A 21,372-nucleotide genomic window follows, 5' to 3' on the forward strand; every position below is an offset into this window, starting at 1 on the left:
CAGGATGGACCTACTGAACCTGACTGAAATGGAGGAAAATGAAAGGTGACAACTCGTAAAGGGCTTGCTTACCTAACTTGAAGAAGTGACTTGTATGGTGACTTTAACAACAGGTTGTGGTTGGCCAATAATGAAATGAATGAACTGAACGAAATGTTTGCCTTAATCATGAAATGACTTAGCCCTTGTACACACGGTCGGATATTCCGATGGACAATGTCCGATAGGACCGTATTGTCGGATAATCCGACCGTGTGTGGGCTCCATCGGACTGTTTCCGTCTGAGTATCCGACGGACCAAGTTTTCCAGCTGGGCTATAAAATTTTCAAACAACATGATCCTTTCGGACTTTGTCTGATTGTGTGTAGAGAATTCCGATCGGACAAAGTGCCATGCATGCTCAGATCAAATTCCTAGGCTAAAGCTATTGGCTACTAGCCTGAACGTAGTCTCATTGTAACGAAATTATGTCATCACGTTGTGAACGATCGGATTTTCCGGCAACTTTGTCCGACTGTGTGTATGCAATAGTTTCGGACAAAATCCGTCGGACAAAATCCAACGGATTTGGTTGTCAGAATGTCCGACCGTGTGCACGGGGGCTAAAACATCTGCCATGACAGAGGCACAATTCGGTCATGCCGCAGCTGCGACTGACAGCGAACCGGACTCTGGAGCATGTATTGAAATGAGGCAACAGAAAACATTGGTGCACATGGGAAAGAATCGGTGCATCAGAGATGCGACTGGATTCGAATCGGAGCGCAGATCATAACAGTGAAATGAGTGAAATGTTTTGTCCTGACAGAGGCACGAATTGGTTGAGCCGCGACTGACAACGAACTGAGCTCTGGAACAGGTACTGGATAAGGTCGAAACAACTGGACACTCCGGTGCATCGTGGATGCGACTGGATTCGAAACAGGGTGCGATACATGGGAGTGAAATGAATGATACTTGATTCCCATGACAGAGATACAGATCGGTCGCACCATATCTGCGACTGATAATGAACCAGATATCTGGAGCATGTACTGAAATGAGGCCAGACAACTGGGGCACACCGGAGCAAATCGGTGCATCACGGATGCAACTGTATTCGAATCGGAGCACGGTACGGGACAGTGAAATTATTTGATTGCCATGACAGAGGCACGAATCGATCATGCCGCTGTTGTGACTGACCACGAATCTGACTCTGGAGCATGTACCGAAATGTGGCTGGAAATACCTGGGGTACGCCGAGACGAATTAGTGCATAGATGCGACTGGATTCGTATCGGGGCGTGATACGCGACAGTGAAATGAAATGCCATGGCAGAGACAAGAATCAGTGAACCAAAACCTATGACTGACAAAGATTCCATCTCTGGAGCATGTACTGAAATGAGGGTGTAAGCAACTGGGGCACACCGGAACAAATCTGTGCATCATGGATGCGACTGGATTAGAATCGGAGCGCGGTACGTGACAAAAATGAATGAAATTATTCAAAATGATTTGAAATGTTTTGAAATGGTTAGAAATGGTTAGATATGTTGTAAAATGAATCGCCTTGAAGCGGCACGGATCGGTTGTACAATTTGCGAGCGAAAACGACTTGTCTTGTGAGGCATGGTAAACGGTTTTAGACATGCAAAACGACGGTACGAGTGAGAGGTATACGTTACGGCTATGTGAAATGTTTTAGTGAATACTTTGCGAGTTTGATACCACGGTTTAGTGACATGACATTTTAACAATGCGTGAAATGAAAAACGTCAGCCGAAGCCCTACCTGCCACAGCCGAACCAGACACGTTGTACGAATACTGTGAATTGGTAACGAGAGCCTCGGAAATCTCGAACACGTTAACTCACAAATACGGGAACTCACAAATACGGGAACTCACGAACGCTGAGTCTCGAATAGTCGGCCTAGTGACGTAATATCATGCACAGGAAACCGACAAAGACCACAGGTGAGCGGGCTGGTTAAATACCCCCCTCCCAGCTGCTCCCATAAATTCAGGCCACCATACTGGCCTTCCTATATATATATTATATAAGTTCTAACTTTTTTTTAAAGAATTTTTAACATACAAAACAGACAAGTCTAAACACTATCTTAATTACAAAATATGGACAAATACAAGCTTAAGCAGCCACTTCAGAATCACAGATTCTGAGACTAGACTGTTAAGGATCTAGGGAAATTATACACAGTAATAAAACCCCCCAAAAAAACAAGAAAAAAAAAAGCAGACCCCGAGTTCAGGCACATGGCTGGTTCAATACCAGTCAAAATGCAGACTCGACATACAAAAAGGAAAAACTAAGTGGGGGGGGGGGGGGGGGGTTGTTGGGGAAGCAGAGCTAAAGGAGGGAAAGTCCAGAAAAAGAAAGGAAAAGGCTAGCCACCCCAATGTAAGGGTGAAGCAAGCTCTCCAATGACCCTAACCATTATGCCCTGAGGACAGGCTGGGTGGAAAAAATTAGCTGAGTCTAAAATTAACTTTCACTATGATCTCGGTCCCAACCAAAGGACTGGCCCCACAGGATGGTCACCCTCGAGGACAACCTATGGACCTCCAATGGTTCAGCTCTGGCCCAGAAAACTTTTATATTCCTCCTTGGCTTTTAATTGGAACCAACATGCCCAAGTGTTAGTGAATGCAGAAATTCTGTCTGTCACATAGACCATCTCTGCCATTGGCTCTGATCTGTTCTACAAAATACATTATTACAAAGTAAAATAGTAAGTAAAGTAAAGTAAAATAGTAACTACAAAAAGGCATAGTATATAAATTGGCATAAATATACATAGGTGGGCATGGATAATCGGTCAGAAGTACATACAGATAAAACTATTTTAGTATATTCTTTTCAACAGTGCATTTAATTCCCTTCCTGGATTTCAGCTTGAAGAGACAGCACAGTGACCTAAAAAGCATTTGTTCATCACAAACATACCTCACTATGATATGAACTGCTTCTGTTTTTTTGCTAAGTATTTCCATTTTGCTTTTAGTTTGTGAAGAACTCTAAATTTGACAGAGTCAATAAATATGATTTACAATGAACATTAATAAGACCATAAATACAGGTAGGGATGAATTTAATCCTGAGATGATCGTCCTGTTTTCAGTGGATCATCTGGCACGATCGAATCATTTGTGCATTACTATCACCATATCTCAGTTACAGCTCCTGTGTTTATTGGTCTCCAGGGACAGGTGCAGTTTTCAAAACTGGTTTGTTTTGGAGGCACAGAGAGGTCAACATTTCATTACAAGGGATGAGACACACGTGGCAGAACAGTTTTATCCCACCTTAATGGTCTCTCTTTGCTTCCTAGTTTTAAAAACGGCTCCCTCATGAGAGAGAAAATCAGGGACAAGTGTTCATCCGGCTCCTGGGAAGAGTTTGCTAAAGTGCTGCGATTGACCCCCACTGGAAACAATGGCTGTCTAGGTAGGTAGTGATATAAATACGGGTGTATCTTGCTTTGGTCCAGCCAGGCTTATGTAAAACTGAAAAAATGTACAACTAGAATAGCATTAAAGCTCTGTATGTCATATTGTTCAATGAGCATCTCTGTTAATTGATTGCACCACAAAGATAAATTAAAGCTGAAGTTTAGGTATGGCAATTTTTACATCATTAAATTGGTCCAGCTTGGACTATGGTAAGTATGCATGTTCCATAATACCTGTGGGGTCCCCATTGAAGATAGACATTGCTACTACAGTAATCTCCATCAGCTTCCAAGTCCCATGCCAAGCAGCTTCCCCGTTGCTTAGTGAATACAGAAGGTTGCTCGTTTTGCATAGGCACCGGGTAACATTTTGCACTTTCTCGGTGAATGCAAAATGTTCTCCAATTGGTTGAGGTGGAAATGCAGGGCAGTGATGGCACAATCCACCTAATCCAATCATTGGCTCGCAGTCTCATCTTGCACATGCTCTGTATGACATTGCACTCATCTGGCTAAACCCCTAAATCTTGCGAGGATTTTTGGGAAAGGGGGGTGATGAGTGTAAGGTAATGTATGACCCATACTGTCATTGGTGAGTCAGCGGATAATAAGCCAGCCACCAATTGCTTTAATTTTTTTAAATATAATGGTGGCATGCTTTTTCTATCCTGCATGAGGAATAAAGCACAGAGACTTGGGAAACCATGGGATGAGGAGGCAGGAAAGTACATATGCTATTAATTTCACTACATAGATTGTATTTATGTAGTTAGATTGATTATGGGAGCAGGAGAGAAGTCTACTTTAAGATGTCTACTCCTTCATTATACTGAGTTCTGTAATGATGCGGGAGTCAGTGGATGGAATCACAGCGCACAACAAAGGGCATAAGAATCGGAAGTTTCTGGAAATGTTGGATACTGATAGTTCTGACAGAGACTTCAAAAGAGTGATGGAAGAAGACACATGCCACCGGAGATCTAAGTATAATAAGGCTGTTTTACTAAAAGAGTCGAAAAACTTCATGTATTAAATTGTGTGAACATTATGTTCAGTCATTTAGTCACTTGAAAAGCAAATTCCTGTTTACTTATTTCATTTGCACATGGTTCAGTATTCAAAGGGAACAGAAATTTGCTTTCCACGTGATTAGAAGTTATTTATCTTTTGAAGACTTTCAGCTACTTTTGTGGATGAGCCTGATTATTTTTATTTTTTTTCACGATTGTGCTTTTGAGAAATTGTATGGGGTGATAGATAGATAGATAGATAGATATGAATGTCTAGCCATTCTTTCAATGAATAAAGGTTTAACATTCATACTCCAGAGTATGTAAACCCAAAACTTCATATTCCTGATATCTGCCTTCTGTACCATGTACTTGTATGAGAAAGTATTCTGTTCTCTTTGTATTGCTTCCTTTGTGTGAATTCCCTGGTGTTCCTGTCAGTCCCTCTGCTTTCCCATTAAAAAAACTGACCATTCTAAGCAAGAGAGCACAGCATTGTCTGTTCTCTAACAGTGCTGGGAACGTTCTCCTCCATGTCAACCTTGTCTTGACCCCCCCGCCAGCCTTTCATTGGGAAGATGAGTGTGCTGCTGTTTCACCTCTCCTAGCCCGTATGCAGCTGAGAACAGAGGTTATGTAATCACTTATTAAAAAACTGGAAAAAAAGTAATTTAAAATGTTTTTTTATAGCTCTACACAAATATTTTGCCTTTCATTTCTAATGGAATAGTTTTCTGTATAAGGTGAGGGTTTACAATCACGTTAATGGTTTTAATTATATTGTCATTTTCTTTGTAGGCTTTTATTTTGATGTTATGGAAATCACTCCACATGCAGTTGGTGTTCATAGGTTCAATGGTGCAAACCAGAAGGTAGGTTGTACTGTAAAAAAAAAAAGAACATTAAAGTGGATTTGTGACCAAATAAAATGTCTAATAGATTTATGGTACATACAGTACTGTAGCTGGCACCTCCTGGTTCCTGCATGCATCTTTTAACTTTTCATTACTAAGCATCCTTGGAACCCAGAATAGTGATGGGCGTTTTTACAGTAAAAATACTCCCTATAATGTAAAAACGCCTAAAAATGCCAAAAGCGGCTAAATGCTTGTTACAGCGTTTAGCAGCATTTTTTCTTTTTGACGTTTTGCTATTTTGCAACTTAACAACCTCTGCTCCTGGACACACAGGCTGTTGTTTTTGTTTTTAGTGCTCCTAAACGCTTATGCCTCCAAACGCCTCTGACAGTTTATAGGTGCATGGACACATAGGCTAACATGGAGGAGTGTTTAGAGGCAGTAAAAAAAAAAAAAAAACATTAGACGCCCCTAACAGCAGCTGTTACAGCAGTATATACAGTATGTGTACATATATTCAAGAAGAATAATACAGTTGTGGAATAACCTTGATGATACATAGAATTCTTGCTTGTTAAAGGAATGTTTAACACATAAGTAAAGATCAACATGGTCTAGGGCAGGGGTCTCCAAACTTTCTAAACAAGGGGCCAGTTTACTTTTCTTCAGACATTAGGGGGACTGGACTGTGGCCATTGGTAGTAGAAATTTTCCTGGAGTCAATGGGAGTAAACAGTGCATATTGGGCAATAGGGCCCCATCATTAGGGGCAGTGGGAGGAATAGTGACCCTTAATTGGTGACAGTGGGAGGAATAGTGCCGCATTGTTGGTGGCAGTGGGAGGAATAGTGCCCCTTTATTGGTGGCATTGGGAGGAATAGTGCCCCGTAATTGGTGGCAGTTGGAGGAATAGTGCCCATTGTTGGTGGCAGTGGGAGGAATAGTGCCCCTTTGTTGGTGGCAGTGGGAGGAATAGTGCCCCACCCATCATTGGAGCACAGGTGTGTCAGGTGGAAGGTGTCTGTGGAGCTCCTCCAGCTGACCGGTGTGAGAGGGGAGTGGTGAGGAAATCTATCCCAGCTCTCCTGGCCCCTTTCTGGGGAAGCCATTCGGGAGCGAGTGGTGGCCGGGATAAAGGTCCTGAATAGGGAGAGGGATAAGCTGTACAAGTTACGTGCGGAACTGAAGCGCCTGAGAAGGCAGCGTGAGGGCTTACACAGCCAGAAGCGAGGATCCATGGATCCAGAGATCCAATTGGCCAAAGTCCGTGTGGACCACCAGGAGACCATTGTGGCCATGATGAAAGGTAGAGATGGGCCCTTCAAGGAAAGGTTTGGAAACGATAGGAGGTTTGGATGGGTGACAAAGATGGAGGTGGAGGAGGAGACCCCCAATTCCGCCCCCTGCCCCCCAAGGGAGAGGTAAGCAGCCCCATGCCTTCCCAGGATTCAGGAGGCATGCTGAGGGCCATCCAGGTCATGGAGTCTCCTATGCGGGGGGATCGGTTGGTATTCAATGAGGAGGACATTACAGATAATGTTCCTGATAAGGTAAAGCCAGCGAAGCCCCATGTTGTGGACAAGACTGTGTTTGTGTCTTTTACTGATAATGACAATGTGCCTGATGACAGTCAGACTGCTAATCCTGTGTGCAGCCATGTTGTGCCGGATGATGATGCTGCAATGCAGCAAAACTTACATGTAAAAAGTGTTATTTCTGTGGATGAACTACAGGTGTCAGCAGAGCCCATTAACCCTTCTTTAGCAGAGTCCAAAGCTGTTTGCCCCACTGCTGCTGAAGACTCTACAGCGCAGCATCAGGAGACAGCTGGTACTGCAGCAGCAACTATGACCATTCCTGATGGGAAAATTTCTGTGACTGATAACAATCACCCCAGCACCAGTGTGATGGACAAACGTCCGGCTGCGGATTCTGCTAATCCAGTTCAGACAGTTGATAATGCTAATAATGTAAAGACTAATGTGACTTCAGTGTGGAGCCTTGGCCCTGATAAACCTACATTTGCTCAGGTGGTACGCTCTGCTCCTGGTAGCTCCGCTCCCAAGCGGGGTTTTCCCCTACAGGCTACCACTTTGGGCACCCCAGGATCTGGTCTTGGGTCTCTGGCTTCTGCTGGGGGTCCCAGACGTAATGTTGTGATTCTGAAATGGGAAGGTGGTGCAGTCCCTCCAGCGCGGCGTGCGGTGGTGGATCTGATTTTAGAAATGGGTTTTGGGGCAAATGACTTGTATGCCTTTATACATGTGTCTGGGACGAAGGATTATACAGTTAGTTTCACCAGGCCAGAGGGTCTTGACCTGTTCTGGGAGCGATATGAGGCTCGGTGCAGGTCAAGACCTGAATGGGAAGGTCTGACCCCAGTTGCGATCTCTCAGAGGTCAACAGTTAAAAAAATCACCATCATTCTGACCAATGAGAGCGTCCCCGCTCGGGATTTAGAGGTTTGGTTGCGGAACTATGGGGAGGTTCTGATTAAGCCCAGCAAAATCTTTGATGAGCGTAACATCTGGACTGGGGGTTGGTCAGTAACAGTCAGGTTGGCCAGGGATGGGAATGTTGTCTGTCACCTGCCCTCCTCAGCTTTTATAGGGAGGGATAGGATGATTATTTTCTACCCTGGTCAGCCGAAGCTGTGTCACCGCTGTGGAGAAAAGGGGCATTTGAGCTCCTCCTGTTCAGCCTTGATATGTTCAGTGTGTCGGGGTCAAATGGAGTTTGAGGCAGCCTCAAGAAAGAGAGAGGCTTCTGGTGATGAGCAGCAGAGGGGAGCTAAGAAGCAATCCACCCAATAACCCAAATGGCAGTTCCCCCTCCGTTAAAAGCGGTGACAATAAATGTCGCCAGCATTAAGTCAGTAAGAGCTCTTTCCATGGCCTTCTTTTTGTTCAGCCAATTAGACGCTGAAATTTTATTTTTGCAAGAGACTAGGCTCACCTCCTTGGCAGATATTCATATGGCCAAGAGAGAGTGGAGGTATGGTCCATCTTACTGGTCTCTTGCGGCCGAGCCTTACGGCGGTGTGTCGCGGTGTTGTTTAAAACCGGCATGGTAAATGTCCGGCGGGTTATTGAGGTGGAGATTGGGAGATGTATGGTCTTAGACGTCCTTGTGGGGGGGGGCAGGACCTGCGCCTAATTAATGTTTATGGGCCGCACACAAAGTGGGACAGGAAATGCCTTTTTACAAGGATCAAGCCATTTCTTTTTACATCCCGGCAAGTGGTCTTTGGAGGTGACTTTAATACAGTAACTAGGCCCAAGGACAGGAAGGACTTCAAGGACAGGCTGGGATATGATAGCGTTTTTTTAAATAGTATGGTTAGGGATGCTGGTCTTGTGGATGTGCACATTAAGCACCTCCCGGATGACACCGGGTTCACCTTTCATCGAGGTAGCAGTCAGAGTAGGATAGATAGGTTTTTTTTTAAGGAGACCTCTGCTTTCTCGCCCCCAGTGGTGCAGGCAGTAGAGTTCTCTGATCACTGTATGCTATCTGTGGTCCTGAATGCTTCAGACGCCCCTCAGAGGGGCAAGGACATCTGGAGATTGAATTCGACTCTACTCAAGGAAGAACATGTTATACAATCCTTTGAGGAATTCTTTCAGGCTCAGGTGACCATTCTGGACTTTTGTAGCAGCAAGGCTGAGTGGTGGGAGCTGACCAAAAAGAGGATCGCTGGATTCTTCAGGGGCCTAGCCAATAGAAAGCAGTTTAATAAATACATGACCTACCAACGTTTACGGAGGAAGCTGGATATTCTTGTCTCGAGAGGAGGAGATCCTGGGGCAATCTCCGAAGTGAAACTCCTCCTCAGGAAGTGTCAATATGACCGGCATGCCTCTTTGGTTCTGGAGAGAGACTATGGGAAGTACCACTCGCCTGACCCTTACCAGAACTGCAAACAAGGTGTAGCTGTTAAAATGGTTGTTGGCCTTAAGGACAGTACGGGTTCCTTGACAAAGTCCAGGTCAGGGATCCTGGAGGTCGTGAGGTCTTTTTATGCTGACCTTCTTGGGAGGAAAGAGCTTGACCATGGCAAGATGGACAGATTTTTGGACTCTACTCCAGGTCTAAATGGTGGAGATGTTCCATTGATGAATTTGACAGAGGAGATCACAGTTGAAGAGGTGATGAGGGCAATTGAACAGCTTGCCATCAAAAAGTCACCTGGACCGGATGGCTTGACGGCTGAGTTTTACAAAGCCTTTAAGTCTATTCTGGCCCCACATTTCGTAGAGGTTTTTAACAGTTGCCTTGCTGAGGGGGTGCTTTCCCCTTCCATGAGGCACTCGGTTGTGATTCTTCTTTCAAAGGGTAAAGATCCTTCGATGATTGAGAATTGGCGGCCCATCAGTTTAAACTGCAATAATCTGTGAACTCAGAGTGCAAAATATGCAAATTAAGCAGAATGTAAATCAAAAAAGCAAAACATTGTGCAAAAAAGCAATACTGCAATCAAGCAATAAATAAATTAAAAGTGTACAAATAAATTCAGTTGATATCAATATTCAAAAAAGGATCATGAAGAGTCTCTTATTTAAAAATTCCTTATATAAGAAATGGTGATAAAGGTGCTCAGTGCTGAAAAAAGTCCAAAAAATCCAAAGTAAAACATGCTAGCCACTGCGTCTCCCGTCCTGCCGACACGTGATGACATCACACACACTCCGCCCGACATGTTTTACCAAAAATGACGTCCACTGGGATTGGTGGACCCTTTAACACCATTACTTATACAAGGACCTATTAAATAAGAGACTCTTTATGATTCCTTTTTTTATTGATATCAACTGAATTTATTTGCACACTTAATTTTTTTTGATTGATTTACACTGTTGCTTTTTGCACAATGTTTAGCTTTTGTGATTTACATTCTGATTAATTTACATGTTTTTTTGTGTGCAGATTTTGCACTCTGAATTCACAGCTTAATGCAGTTTAGGATTAATGTGATCATTTATGATTTTTTTTTTTTTAATACGAACTTTTATTGAGACAGAAAGAAAAAAATAGGCACATACATTAAGCGACTGATTGCTCCTGAACATGAGCATCATATCACAAGAAACAGAGTGACAACAGTACATTGATTGCGTTAATGGAGTAACAGGCTTTCTAGTGCATAACAGAAGATTGTCTGAAAAGTACCTGCCACCCAACCTATTAGTCATCGCCCGTGGGGGTATGGAAAGCAAGGAATCAATCAGGGTCAGAGCATCCCTCACTATACCAAGCACTGGAGTAGCGACTGTAACGCCAAATAAGAATAAGTATGGATATGCCATTGAAAACCTAAGAAAGACAAGAAAAATAGCACAAAACATAAACTAAACGGTAATAACTAAATAAGTGCTCCAAAAGGTACGGGACTAAAAGATCCTCGAACTAGGCCGGTACCCCGTTTAGGGGCGAGCAGACTCCCAGACTGTCCCAGCCCGAAGGCACAAGGCCTCAAGGGGTCCAAGACTTCCACTTAAGGTCGTATACCTGCATGGTGTCCAAAATTGTATGGGAAATCCTCTCCATTAACTGTATTGCAGCCATCCTCTTAAGCACCTGATCCCATGCAACCGTAGGCGATCGCCAGAATAAGGCAATCGACCAGTGTACTGCACTAAAGAGGGTATGGGAAAGTTTTTGTTCAGGGGGGGTAGAACCAAGGATATCAGCAAAGAAGAGACACATTTGGAAGGTAAGTGTGATAGGAGTGCCAATGATCCCCGATACCCTATCCTGTACTTTCTGCCAGAGGGTCTTGAGAGCCGGGCAGCTCCAAAATATATGGAGATGAGTACCTGAGTCAGGGCAACCCCGAAAACAAGATCCAGAAACGGTGAGGAAGAAGGTATGTATTTTAGCAGGGGTGTAATACCACCTGGTATGTAGCTTCATCACCGTTTCCTTCACCGCCTCGGACCTGGTGCACTTATGCATATTAGAAATCCTGCGAGTCCACTCCTCCGGAGAGACTTCCTCTCCCGTCTCCAGTTCCCACTTAATTATGGCCGCAGATTTCTCAGAGAGGCCCACGTCTGCAAGGGATAAGTATATAATGGATATACCGCCCTTATCTCTAGATTCTGGGCCACAGAGTCTCTCAAAAAAGGTGTCTGCCCCCCAGGTGGCCTTTGGGAAGTAAGTGTTATAAAAATGTCTAATTTGCAGGTAGCGAAAAAATTCTGAATTAGGCAGGGCGTGGGAGGACCGGAGAGATCCGAAAGACCGAAAAGTCCCCCTGACATGCAGGGAACCGTAGGTGATCAGATCCCCCCTAGTCCATAATGCAAAACCATTGTGATCATGGAGGGCAGCCGGGAACTCAGGATTCCCGATAAATGAGGCCATGCTCGGGTTGGGGGGACGAAGTGAGAATTTCCCACTGTACAGGGACCACAGGCGAAGTGACTGACTCACAACTGAGTTCAGGGCCGAAATCTCTTTTATGTGTAAGGATTTAGTCCAAAGAAGGCCGGGGAGGTAATAGGGGGCCACCGAGGAGCGCTCGAAGCGCAACCAGGGTACTGTCCTCGGGGAATAGTGCCATTGGGCTAGTTGGAGGAATCTGGCTGAAAGTTAATATAACCAGATGTTCGGCAGACCCAGACCCCCCCTGTCTCTGCTCCTGTATACCATATGCTTGCCTAAACGGGGCTTTTTGTTGTGCCAGACGAACTTATTAATATCACTTTGTAAAGATTCCAGGGTCAGGCGGGAAATATAGTTGGGTGGGGATCTGAATAGAAATAAAAGTTTAGGGAGGATCGACATCTTAACCGCCTGAACCCTGCCCAGAAATGAAATATGGTAAGAGTCCCAGGCGTGTAACAGTTGTCTAACGCGGGAAAACATAGCCGGGTAATTAGCGAGGTATATTTTATGGCTAGAAGCTGCTAGTTTAATCCCCAAATAGGAGAAGGTCTGACCATCCATAGGAAAGCCAAAATTCGCTTGAATCTGTGCTGCCGTCTGTTGGGGAAAATTAATCGGTAGAGCCGAACATTTCACGAGGTTAACACCTAGACCAGACAGACCCCGGAAATCATGCAGGATGGAAACTAGGTTAGGTATGGAGACAATGGGGTCCGTCAAAAACAGGAGCACATCTTTCATTGTCAAGAACAACAACTCCAAGGCCATTTCATTCTTTTATGGCCTACTATCACGGGAAGCGGAGAAACACACACAAGCTCAAATTCTACAGTGGGACAAACTCTACCCAACCGCTTCACCAACATCTCAATGGTATCAGGCACTGTCGTTGCCTTCAAAACTTTCTCGCTGCACATCGCATTGGGAGTCTCTACAAAAACTGTTCCAGCACTGGTACTTCACTCCAAGCAGACTTGCCAAAATTTACCCCTCGGAATCTAACCTTTGCTGGAGGAATTGCGGATTGCCAGGAACTCTTCTTCACACTTGGTGGGAATGCCCCTCCATCACGCATTATTGGGAACAGATAACAAAACTGCTCCAAGTCAGCTTCCCCGCGACAAGGAACCTATCTGCTCTTGATCTCCTCCTGGGCCTGATGGTCCCCACATGGCCCAGAAAAACCCAAACCGTAGCCACCCATATACTCATAGCCTCAAGATTGGCATTTGCAAGAAAGTGGAAGAAACCATCTCCCCCCTCCATTCAGGAAGTGATCACAATTCTAAATGATAATTTTAAATTGGAATACAGCTTCGCCAAGGCTCACATGACTACAGGAAAATTTTACAAAAGCTGGGAGTCCTGGGTCAAGGATCCCAGAAGCATAGAGCTGGAATGACTTCTCGGTCACATAACACGTAGGATTCCTGCACCTCCTACTGTAACCCATTGCACCCCCATGTATTGGCAGAATTTTATTTCAAATTACCTGCACACAACTGTGCGGAAGCACCCAACATCGGGTTCTAGTTCTTATGTAATCAACTGTGATGTACTGTCGACACTATAAACTAGGGACCTATGTTGGTAACTGTTTTTTTTTTTTTTTTTTTTTATTATTATTTCTCCCCTTCTTTCAGTTAAGTTCTAGGTTTTTCCTGCATCGACTTATAATGCACACTCGGGAAGGGGTTGTCTGCCGCCTCCAGACACAGTTAGTTCCCAGATGGGGTGTCTGGAGTGGCATGACACCGTTCTCAGCCTTCCTCCCAGCAATTATACTGTGCTTCACTGTTGAAATAGTTCGCAACTGTTTGTATTCTGATAACAAGTATGTATCGGTAACCGATTTTCAATCTACTGATGTATGACACCGTTCAATACTTATTGTTATTCTGTAAAACTACAATAAAAAACATTAAAAAAAAAAAAAAAACAGGAGCACATCGTCCGCATACATGCTCAGCTTAAACTCCTGATCCCCCTTAACATAGCCCCTAATATTGGGGTTGAGGTTAATTGCCCGGGCCAGAGGTTCTATGGCCAGGGCAAATAGCAAGGGCGATAATGGGCACCCCTGCCTGGTTCCACGACCCAGAGTAAAATAGTCTGAGTTACAGCCTGGCAGCTTAATTCGGGTGCGGGGGTGGTGGTAAAGTGCCCTGAAACCGTGAACAAAGGCTCCAGAAAAGCCAAATTTCTCCAAAGCCAGTTCTAGATAGGACCATAACACACTATCGAACGCCTTGTGGATATTAAGGCCCAACAGTAAAACTCTACGGGAAAATAGATCAGCATCCTGTATGACATTAGAGGCAAGCCTGATATTATCCGTGATCTGTCTGGTCGGTATAAAACCCGTTTGGTCTGGGGAGACCAAAGAGGTGATTATTTTAGAGAGCCTGTCGGCTAAAATGCGCCCAAAAATCTTAAGGTCAGTGTTTATAACCGAAATCGGCCTATAATTCTGTGGGAGAGTGTGATCCTTATTAGGCTTGGGGATCAGAGACATATTCGCTAACAGCATGTCTTCCGGGAAGGTATTTCCCTCAAGGACATGGTCGAACATGGCCCTGAGGTACGGTGTCAGGGAGTCCTGAAATTTTTTATAGTATTGGGCCGAGAATCCATCCGGCCCGGGAGTTTTGGAGGGTTTAAGGGATGTAATAACTTTATAAATTTCCTGATCAGAGCACGGGGCATTTAAATTCTGAATCTGGTCCGGTGTTAGACTAGGGAGTGGTATCCTCTCCAGCCAGGTCTCAAGGGCCCGGTCCGGGGGGGAGGCCGGGGGGGAAAGGAGGTCCGCGTAATTTTTTTTAAGAATCTCAGCGGGATGGGAAACCACTGGGCCATGAGCGTTTCTTAACCTGTATGTGTGAGGGGCTTGAATAGATTGGTTTAGCTTTTTAGCAAACATGGCCGAGGCCGAGTTGCTGTGTAACAGAAACTTGGCCTTAGACCAGCGTAAAGATTTCTCCGTTCTGTCTGACAAGATTCTGTCAAGTTCTAGTCTGTGCAAGTTGATTTGTTGTAGGAGGTCAGGGTCGTGATTTTTAGAGTGTAAGTGATAAAGTCTATCAAGTTCGATCGTGAGTTTGCGAGTGTCTGCCAATCTCTGCCTATTTCTTTCTGCCGCCAACTGAATCAGGTGTCCCCTAACCACTACCTTTTGTGCAGCCCACAGTACAGAGGGGGACACCTCATTCGTATCATTATTAGCAAAATAATCTGTAATGTGGGAGGAAATCTGCGTTACCAAGATTGGGTCAGAAAGAAGTGCCTCATTTAGCCTCCAACCCGCCACTGAGGGCTTAAGGCCCATATGGGACAGGTCCAAGGAAACCATCTGATGGTCCGACCATGGGCAGGGGTGAATGGTCGCAGTAGTGGAGTTTGCCAGGAGAATCGGTGAACAAAACAAATAATCTAGCCTGGAGTAACTGTCATGAGGGTGGGAATAAAAGGCATACTCCCTGGCCCCTGTATTATGGGCCCTCCAGGAGTCTGTCAAATTATGGGAAAGAAGCAATGCTTTTAGAGATTTTGAAAAGGCGTTAGCGGAGCCTCTGTCCCTACTACGGTCTAGCACTGAGTGAGCTACCAGGTTGAAATCGCCCCCCACTAACATGTGAGGAGAAATAAAACCATCTAGGACCCGGAAGAACGCCTTAAAAAAAGCAAGTTGTGAGTCATTGGGTGCATATACATTTGCCAAAGTGACCTGTTTACCCTGCAAGGAACCCTGAAGAATGATAAACCTGCTCTCAGGGTCTTTATACACTCTATCCATGTTAAACAGAACCCCATTACGGAAAAAAATAGCCACCCCCCGGGATCGGGATGCATAAGTGGTGTAATAACCACGAGAATAAGCCTTATCAAAAAATGAGGGGTGATTACCCGTAGAGAAATGCGTCTCCTGCAGAAGCAACACATCCGCATTTAACTGTTTATAGGCTCTGAATGCTTTTTTTCGTTTTTGAGGGGAGTTAAACCCCTTAACATTATGTGAGACTATCTTAATCCCCATCATTTATGATTTAAAGGTACAGCGCACTAATTTTTATTTTAGATTTTATATTGGCCCAGTGTCTGGGTTACATAAGTTGCAGCAGTCCAGAATATATTTATTTCGAGCAAAAAGAATGAATTTCCCTTAATATCACATTTTAGGGCTTGTTCACACCAGGTGTAGATATTTGTCAGCATACCATGGATCTTCAAGTTGAGTCCAAATGTTTTTTTATTGAAGTATGATCACATCACAAAAAAAGAGAGTGGAACGTTTCAGAGTCATGCAGTACCACTTCATCAGGCATGTGAAGGTGCTATGCAAGAACACATGCTAAATTGCGTGTTTTCCAGCACCATACAAAAACGTGCTGCCTTTTGCAGATGTGCGTGGTTCCCATTAATTCCTAGTGGCACTCCCACACATCTAGCAAGGGCTAGCTGCAGGGCTGCAGGCTGGGGAAAGTATTTGCTGACATTGGATCAGGCAAAGGCTTTTGATCGTGTTAACCATGAGTACCCGTGGTTGCTCCTTAGTAAGTACGGTCTGCCGGGTGGTTTTGTCGATTGGTTAAAGGTCTTGTATAAGGGGGCAGAAAGCTTTCCTCTTGTTAATGGTTGGGTTGGGCAGTCCTTTGAGGTTGGCTCCGGGGTGCGCCAGGGTTGTCCTCTGAGTCCCCTGCTCTATGTGTTTGCAATCGACCCCTTCATCAGGAGGCTAGAGAGTGGCATGTTGTGTGGGGTGCCAGTGGGGCTCCCGGGTGAGCCACCTTTGAGGGTCGTTGCCTATGCGGACGATGTGTCGGTGATTGTCACTGGGGCAGATGAAGCAGAGGAGGTGGTCTCTCTGACATCACGGTATTCTGAAGCATCAGGCTCCAAGATCAATCAGGAAAAGAGTGACGTTTTCTGGATGGGAAAGGAAGGTGAGGGGTTTGATCTCCGGGAAACCTTTCCAGTGCCCCAGGAAAGAATTAAGATTCTAGGCATTGAATTTGGACCCGGCGATTATGGCCTCAAAAACTGGGAAGGCAGACTGGAAATTGCCAATACTAAGGTGGTCAGCTGGAAGAGATGGAAGTTATCTCTGAGGGAAAGGGTTGATCTGATTAAGACTTACCTGATTCCGATCTTCTTGTATGTCAGCTTGGTCTGCATCTTGCCAGTGTCTCTCTATGCTAGGGTCAGTAGTGTGCTCTTCCAGATGCTGTGGGGGAACAGACTGAACCCCATCAAGAGGAATGTCACCTATCTATCCAGGAGGGAGGGTGGCTTAGGTATGGTCAACCCAGTTCTTTTCTTTTCACTGCTATTTCTCAAATTTAACATTGGTAATATGCTAGCAGTGGAACCTCCTGGATGGGTAGGCATATTTAGATCTTGGTTTAGGCCTTTTCTGCGACTTTGGGAAGAAGGTGGCCAAGTGAAGAATCTCAGGGGTCATCGTGGTCAGCTACCAGCCTATGTTGCTCCGTGCCTGAAGTTACTGCGGCAGTGGCGATTGTCGGCTGAAGATCTCAGATCGGTTCCGAGGAAAGTCCTTATGAGTCGAGTCTTGAGCGAAGTCTTTCATGACCCACTGGCCTTAAGGGATTGCCCAGGCCCAGTTTTGAGGGTAGGGTTAAGATTGATTAATTTGGACAGAGTACCCCCTAAATTTAGGAATCTGGCCTGGTTGTGCTTCCATGGGAGGCTCTATGTTCGGGGCAATTTGAAATTCCGCAGTGGGGTGGATCGTAGCTGTCCTCGGGAGGAGTGTACAGATGAGGAGGAGACTATGGACCATTTTCTGCTTCATTGCCTCTTTAACATAGAGGTGTACAAACAGGTGGGGCGGGCCCTCGGTGTCCCTTTCCTCTCCAGGCTGGGTTATGCTGAGTGGGCATACGGAGCATTCAATACTGGTGGGGTTTTTTGTTTGGATACACTTTTTCTAGTTAGCCTAGTAGTCCGTTATTTCACCTGGAACGCACGGTGTCAGGTCAGTACTCGGCATAAAATCCTTCCTGTTGAGGTGGTGGTGTATGACATTCTGCATGAGGTGGAGAAGATTCGGGTGCTTGAGAGAGACAAGCGGAGTCAGGGGGCTTGGTTGAAGGTGTGGAGGGGTTTCAAGCCTCCCTGACTGCCAGGAGTCTCTTTCCCGGGTGTGGCTGTCTGTTTCTTATCACCCGAGATTTTATAACTTATCATTCATTTTTGATAAATGGCTGCGTACATAGGTGATGGGTTGTGCCTCTTAGGCCCTCTCTGCTGCTTTATGTAAATAGTTTTCTAAACATGTTTTGCTAATGGACTATGTATATATTGTATATATTCTGAACGTTGATGTGTATTCCTTTGTTTTCTGTTGATGTTTTATAATATGGTTTTGTTTTTTACTTTTGTATAAAATTGGTTGCTTGATTCTTTTTAATAAAAGATCAATAGTGCCCCATTGTTGGTGGCAGTGGGAGGAATAGTGCCCCATTGTTGGTAGCAGTGGGAGAAATGGTGCCCCGTAATTGGTGACAGTGGGAGGAATAGTGTCCCATTGTTGGTGGCATTGGGAGGAATAGTGCCCCATAATTGGTGGCAGTAGGAGGAATAGGGCCCTATTGTTGGTAGCAGTGGGAGGAATAATGCTCCATTGTAGGTGGTAGTGGGAGGAATAGTCCCCTATCGTTGGTGGCAGTGGGAGGGATAGTGTCCCATTGTTGGCTGCAGTGGGAGGAATAGTGCCCTATCATTGGTAGCAGTGGGAGGGATAGTGCCCCATTGTTGGCTGCAGTGGGAGGAATAGTGCCCTATCATTGGTAGCAGTGGGAGGGATAGTGCCCCATTGTTGGTAGCAATGGGAGGAATAGTGGTCCATTGTTGGTAGCAGTGGGAGGAATAGGGGTCCATTGTTGGTAGCAATGGGAGGAATAGTGCTCCATTGTTGGTAGCAGTGGAAGGAATAGTGCCCCATTGTTGGTGGCAGTGGGAGGAATAGTCCGCTATCGTTGGTGGCAGTGGGAGGGATAGTGTCCCATTTTTGGCTGCAGTGGGAGGAATAGTGCCCTATCATTGGTAGCAGTGGGAGGGATAGTGCTCCATTGTTGATAGCATTGGGAGGAATAGTGCCCCATAATTGATGGCAGTGGGAGGAATTATGCTCTATCATTGGTAGCAGTAGGAGAAATAGTGTCTTGCATCAGTAGAAGGAAAAGTGCCCCAAGGGCCAGGTAAAGGCAAGCAAAGGACACATCCAGCCCCTGGAGTTTGGAGCCCTTTCGTCTAGGGGGTTCAAGTTGCTAATAAGTTGGTAGTCCATAGTACAGTAACCAATGTGTGGTGTGTAGTCATGTTTCATAAGACATTATACTTTCTCAGGGAGGCATCTCCAGAGAAATAAAGTCAGTAATACCCTGAAGAGCCACTAACAGTCAGGAAGTAGCCATCCTGTAGTTAAGGGTTATGTTAATTTAGTTTGTTGATTTCCAATGAATAATATATCCAGACAGACCAGATATTGTGAAATTTGTTTTTAGAGGTGAAAAGCCACCTTGCAGCCTCAATGACCTTTTCTACCTCTTGCCGCAAATCTTGCAGTGTAGACTTTGGGTCTGTTTTCAAAATTTGGGTACAAGACTCCAAGCAGCATTTAAAAGGTGCAGTGTGACATGAGGGAGTAAGGGTTGGTATGAAATAGATAGTGAAGAGTGGAGAACTGGGTGGGCTTAACCACTTGCTTACTGGGCACTTAAACCCCCCTCCTGCCCAGACCAATTTTCAGCTTTCAGCGCTGATGCACTTTGAATGACAATTGCGCGGCCATACAACACTGTACCCAAATGAAATTTTTATCATTTTTTTCCCACAAATAGAGCTTTCTTTTGGTGGTATTTAATTACAGCTGGGAGTTTTATTTTTTGCTAAACAAACAAAAAAAGAGGCAAAATAGAAAAAAATAAAAAATCATGTTTAATAGTTTGTTATAAAATTTTGCAAACAGGTCATTTTTCTCCTTCATTGAAATGCACTGATGAGGCGGCACTGGTGGGCACTGATGGGCGGCACTGGTGGGCATTGATAGGCGGCACTGGTGGGCACTGATAGGCGGCACTGGTGGGCACTGATAGGCACAGTTAAGGCAACACTAATAGGCACAGATAAGGTGGCACCGATAGGCACAGATAAGGCAGTACTGATGGGCACAGATAAGGCGGCACTGATGGGCACTGATAGGTGGCACGGATGGGTGGCACGGATGGGTGGCACGGATGGGTGGCACTAAGGGGCACTGATAGGTACCACTGATAGATGGGACTGATGGGCACTGATAGGTGGCACTGATAGGTGGCTCTGATAGGTGGCTCTGCTGGGCACTGATGGGTGGCACTGATGGGCACTGGTAGATGACACTGATGGGCACGGATATGTGGCACTGAGGTGCAGCAATGTTGTTGAGGCAGATTGTGGGCACTGATAGGTGGCACTGTGGGCACTGATAGGTGGCACTGTGGGTACTGATGTATGGCACTGTGGGCACTGATGTATGGCACTGTGGGCACTGATGTATGGCACTGCTGGGTGGCATTATGGGCACTGCTGGGTGGCACTGCTGGGTGGCACTGCTGGGTGGCACTTTATTAATGCTCTGGGGGTTACTGGCAGGGGGCAGGTGGGCACTGATACACTGGCCGTGATCGGGACTGATGTCCCCATCACGGCCGCCGGTGATCGGCTTTTTTTTTCTCTCCTCGCGCTGTCAGCGCGAGGAGGAAAAATAGCCGATTACCGGCTCTGTTTTGTCACATGATCAGCTGTCATTGGCTGACAGCTGATCACGTGGTAAGGGGTCGGGATCGACCCCTTGCTCGGATCGGGGATCAGGCGATTCTCATTGACTCGCCGATCACAGAGCGCGCCGCACGCGCCCCTCAGGGGGCGCGCAGGCCGCTCGTGCACGGGACGACGTCAATAGACATAGTCCCGGCAAAGAAGGTCCGCGCTGTAGCCGTCATTCGGCTATAGCGCTGATCTCAAGAGGTTAAGGGTAGTTTTCTGAATCCAGGGAGAAATTTCCTTACAACATTTTGAGGCAATGCCATCCCAGGTGCAGGTATGTACCTGGGTGTGTCCCACCAACATCTGAGATCTGCTACAGTTAAGATCTTGGCTAGCCGTGAAGGTGTTTTATACCAGCAGGAGAAAAATTTGAAGCAAGACTCTCGGGTCTTAGAGTTGATTGAGGATACATGAGATCATTTTATAATGTTTTGCAATTGGGTTGGTGTAAATTCCAATCTCAGTTCTGATTCGTATTTACCTAAGGGATCATCTGGGAATGGTTGTTAAGAAGGAATTTACAGTATATGTTTTCAACTGTTTTGAAAGTGTGTCCCACTCTAGGAAAATTCCTGTTTTCAATTTAGTAGTCAAATATTAGGGGATGTTGAATGGTTGGAAACATTTTTTGTTTCTACATTTTTTTTAGGTATCAGAATTCCCAAATGATGTGGAAATTCGAGCTCTTATCGAGGGACAGTTCATGGCTAAGAGAATCTATGCAGAACGACTTGGATATAAAATAAGTAAGTCAATTGCTCCTACTTGCTATTTAGCCAACTGCCTTTTTTGAAGACATGTCTGCAGCTGTTATATGAAGGTAACAAAT

General features: G+C 45.3%; 1 protein-coding gene across 5 annotated transcripts in view; it reads left to right on the forward strand.

Annotated features, from left to right (window-relative positions):
- Positions 1-21,372, forward strand: part of XYLB (xylulokinase) — a 242,160-nt gene that overhangs the window by 91,516 nt on the left and 129,272 nt on the right. For all 5 annotated transcript variants that reach the window (XM_077491188.1, XM_077491191.1, XM_077491187.1 and 2 more), the window contains 3 exons: positions 3,338-3,453; positions 5,266-5,339; positions 21,193-21,289. In XM_077491188.1, coding sequence (XP_077347314.1) covers positions 3,338-3,453; positions 5,266-5,339; positions 21,193-21,289 — 287 coding nt within the window. The remainder of the gene's footprint in view (positions 1-3,337; positions 3,454-5,265; positions 5,340-21,192; positions 21,290-21,372) is intronic.

This window comes from Lithobates pipiens, unplaced genomic scaffold (assembly GCF_037356315.1).
Source record: "Lithobates pipiens isolate NorthernLeopardFrog02 unplaced genomic scaffold, aLitPip1_a1.2 Scaffold_19, whole genome shotgun sequence".
NCBI classification, from domain to species: domain Eukaryota; kingdom Metazoa; phylum Chordata; class Amphibia; order Anura; family Ranidae; genus Lithobates; species Lithobates pipiens.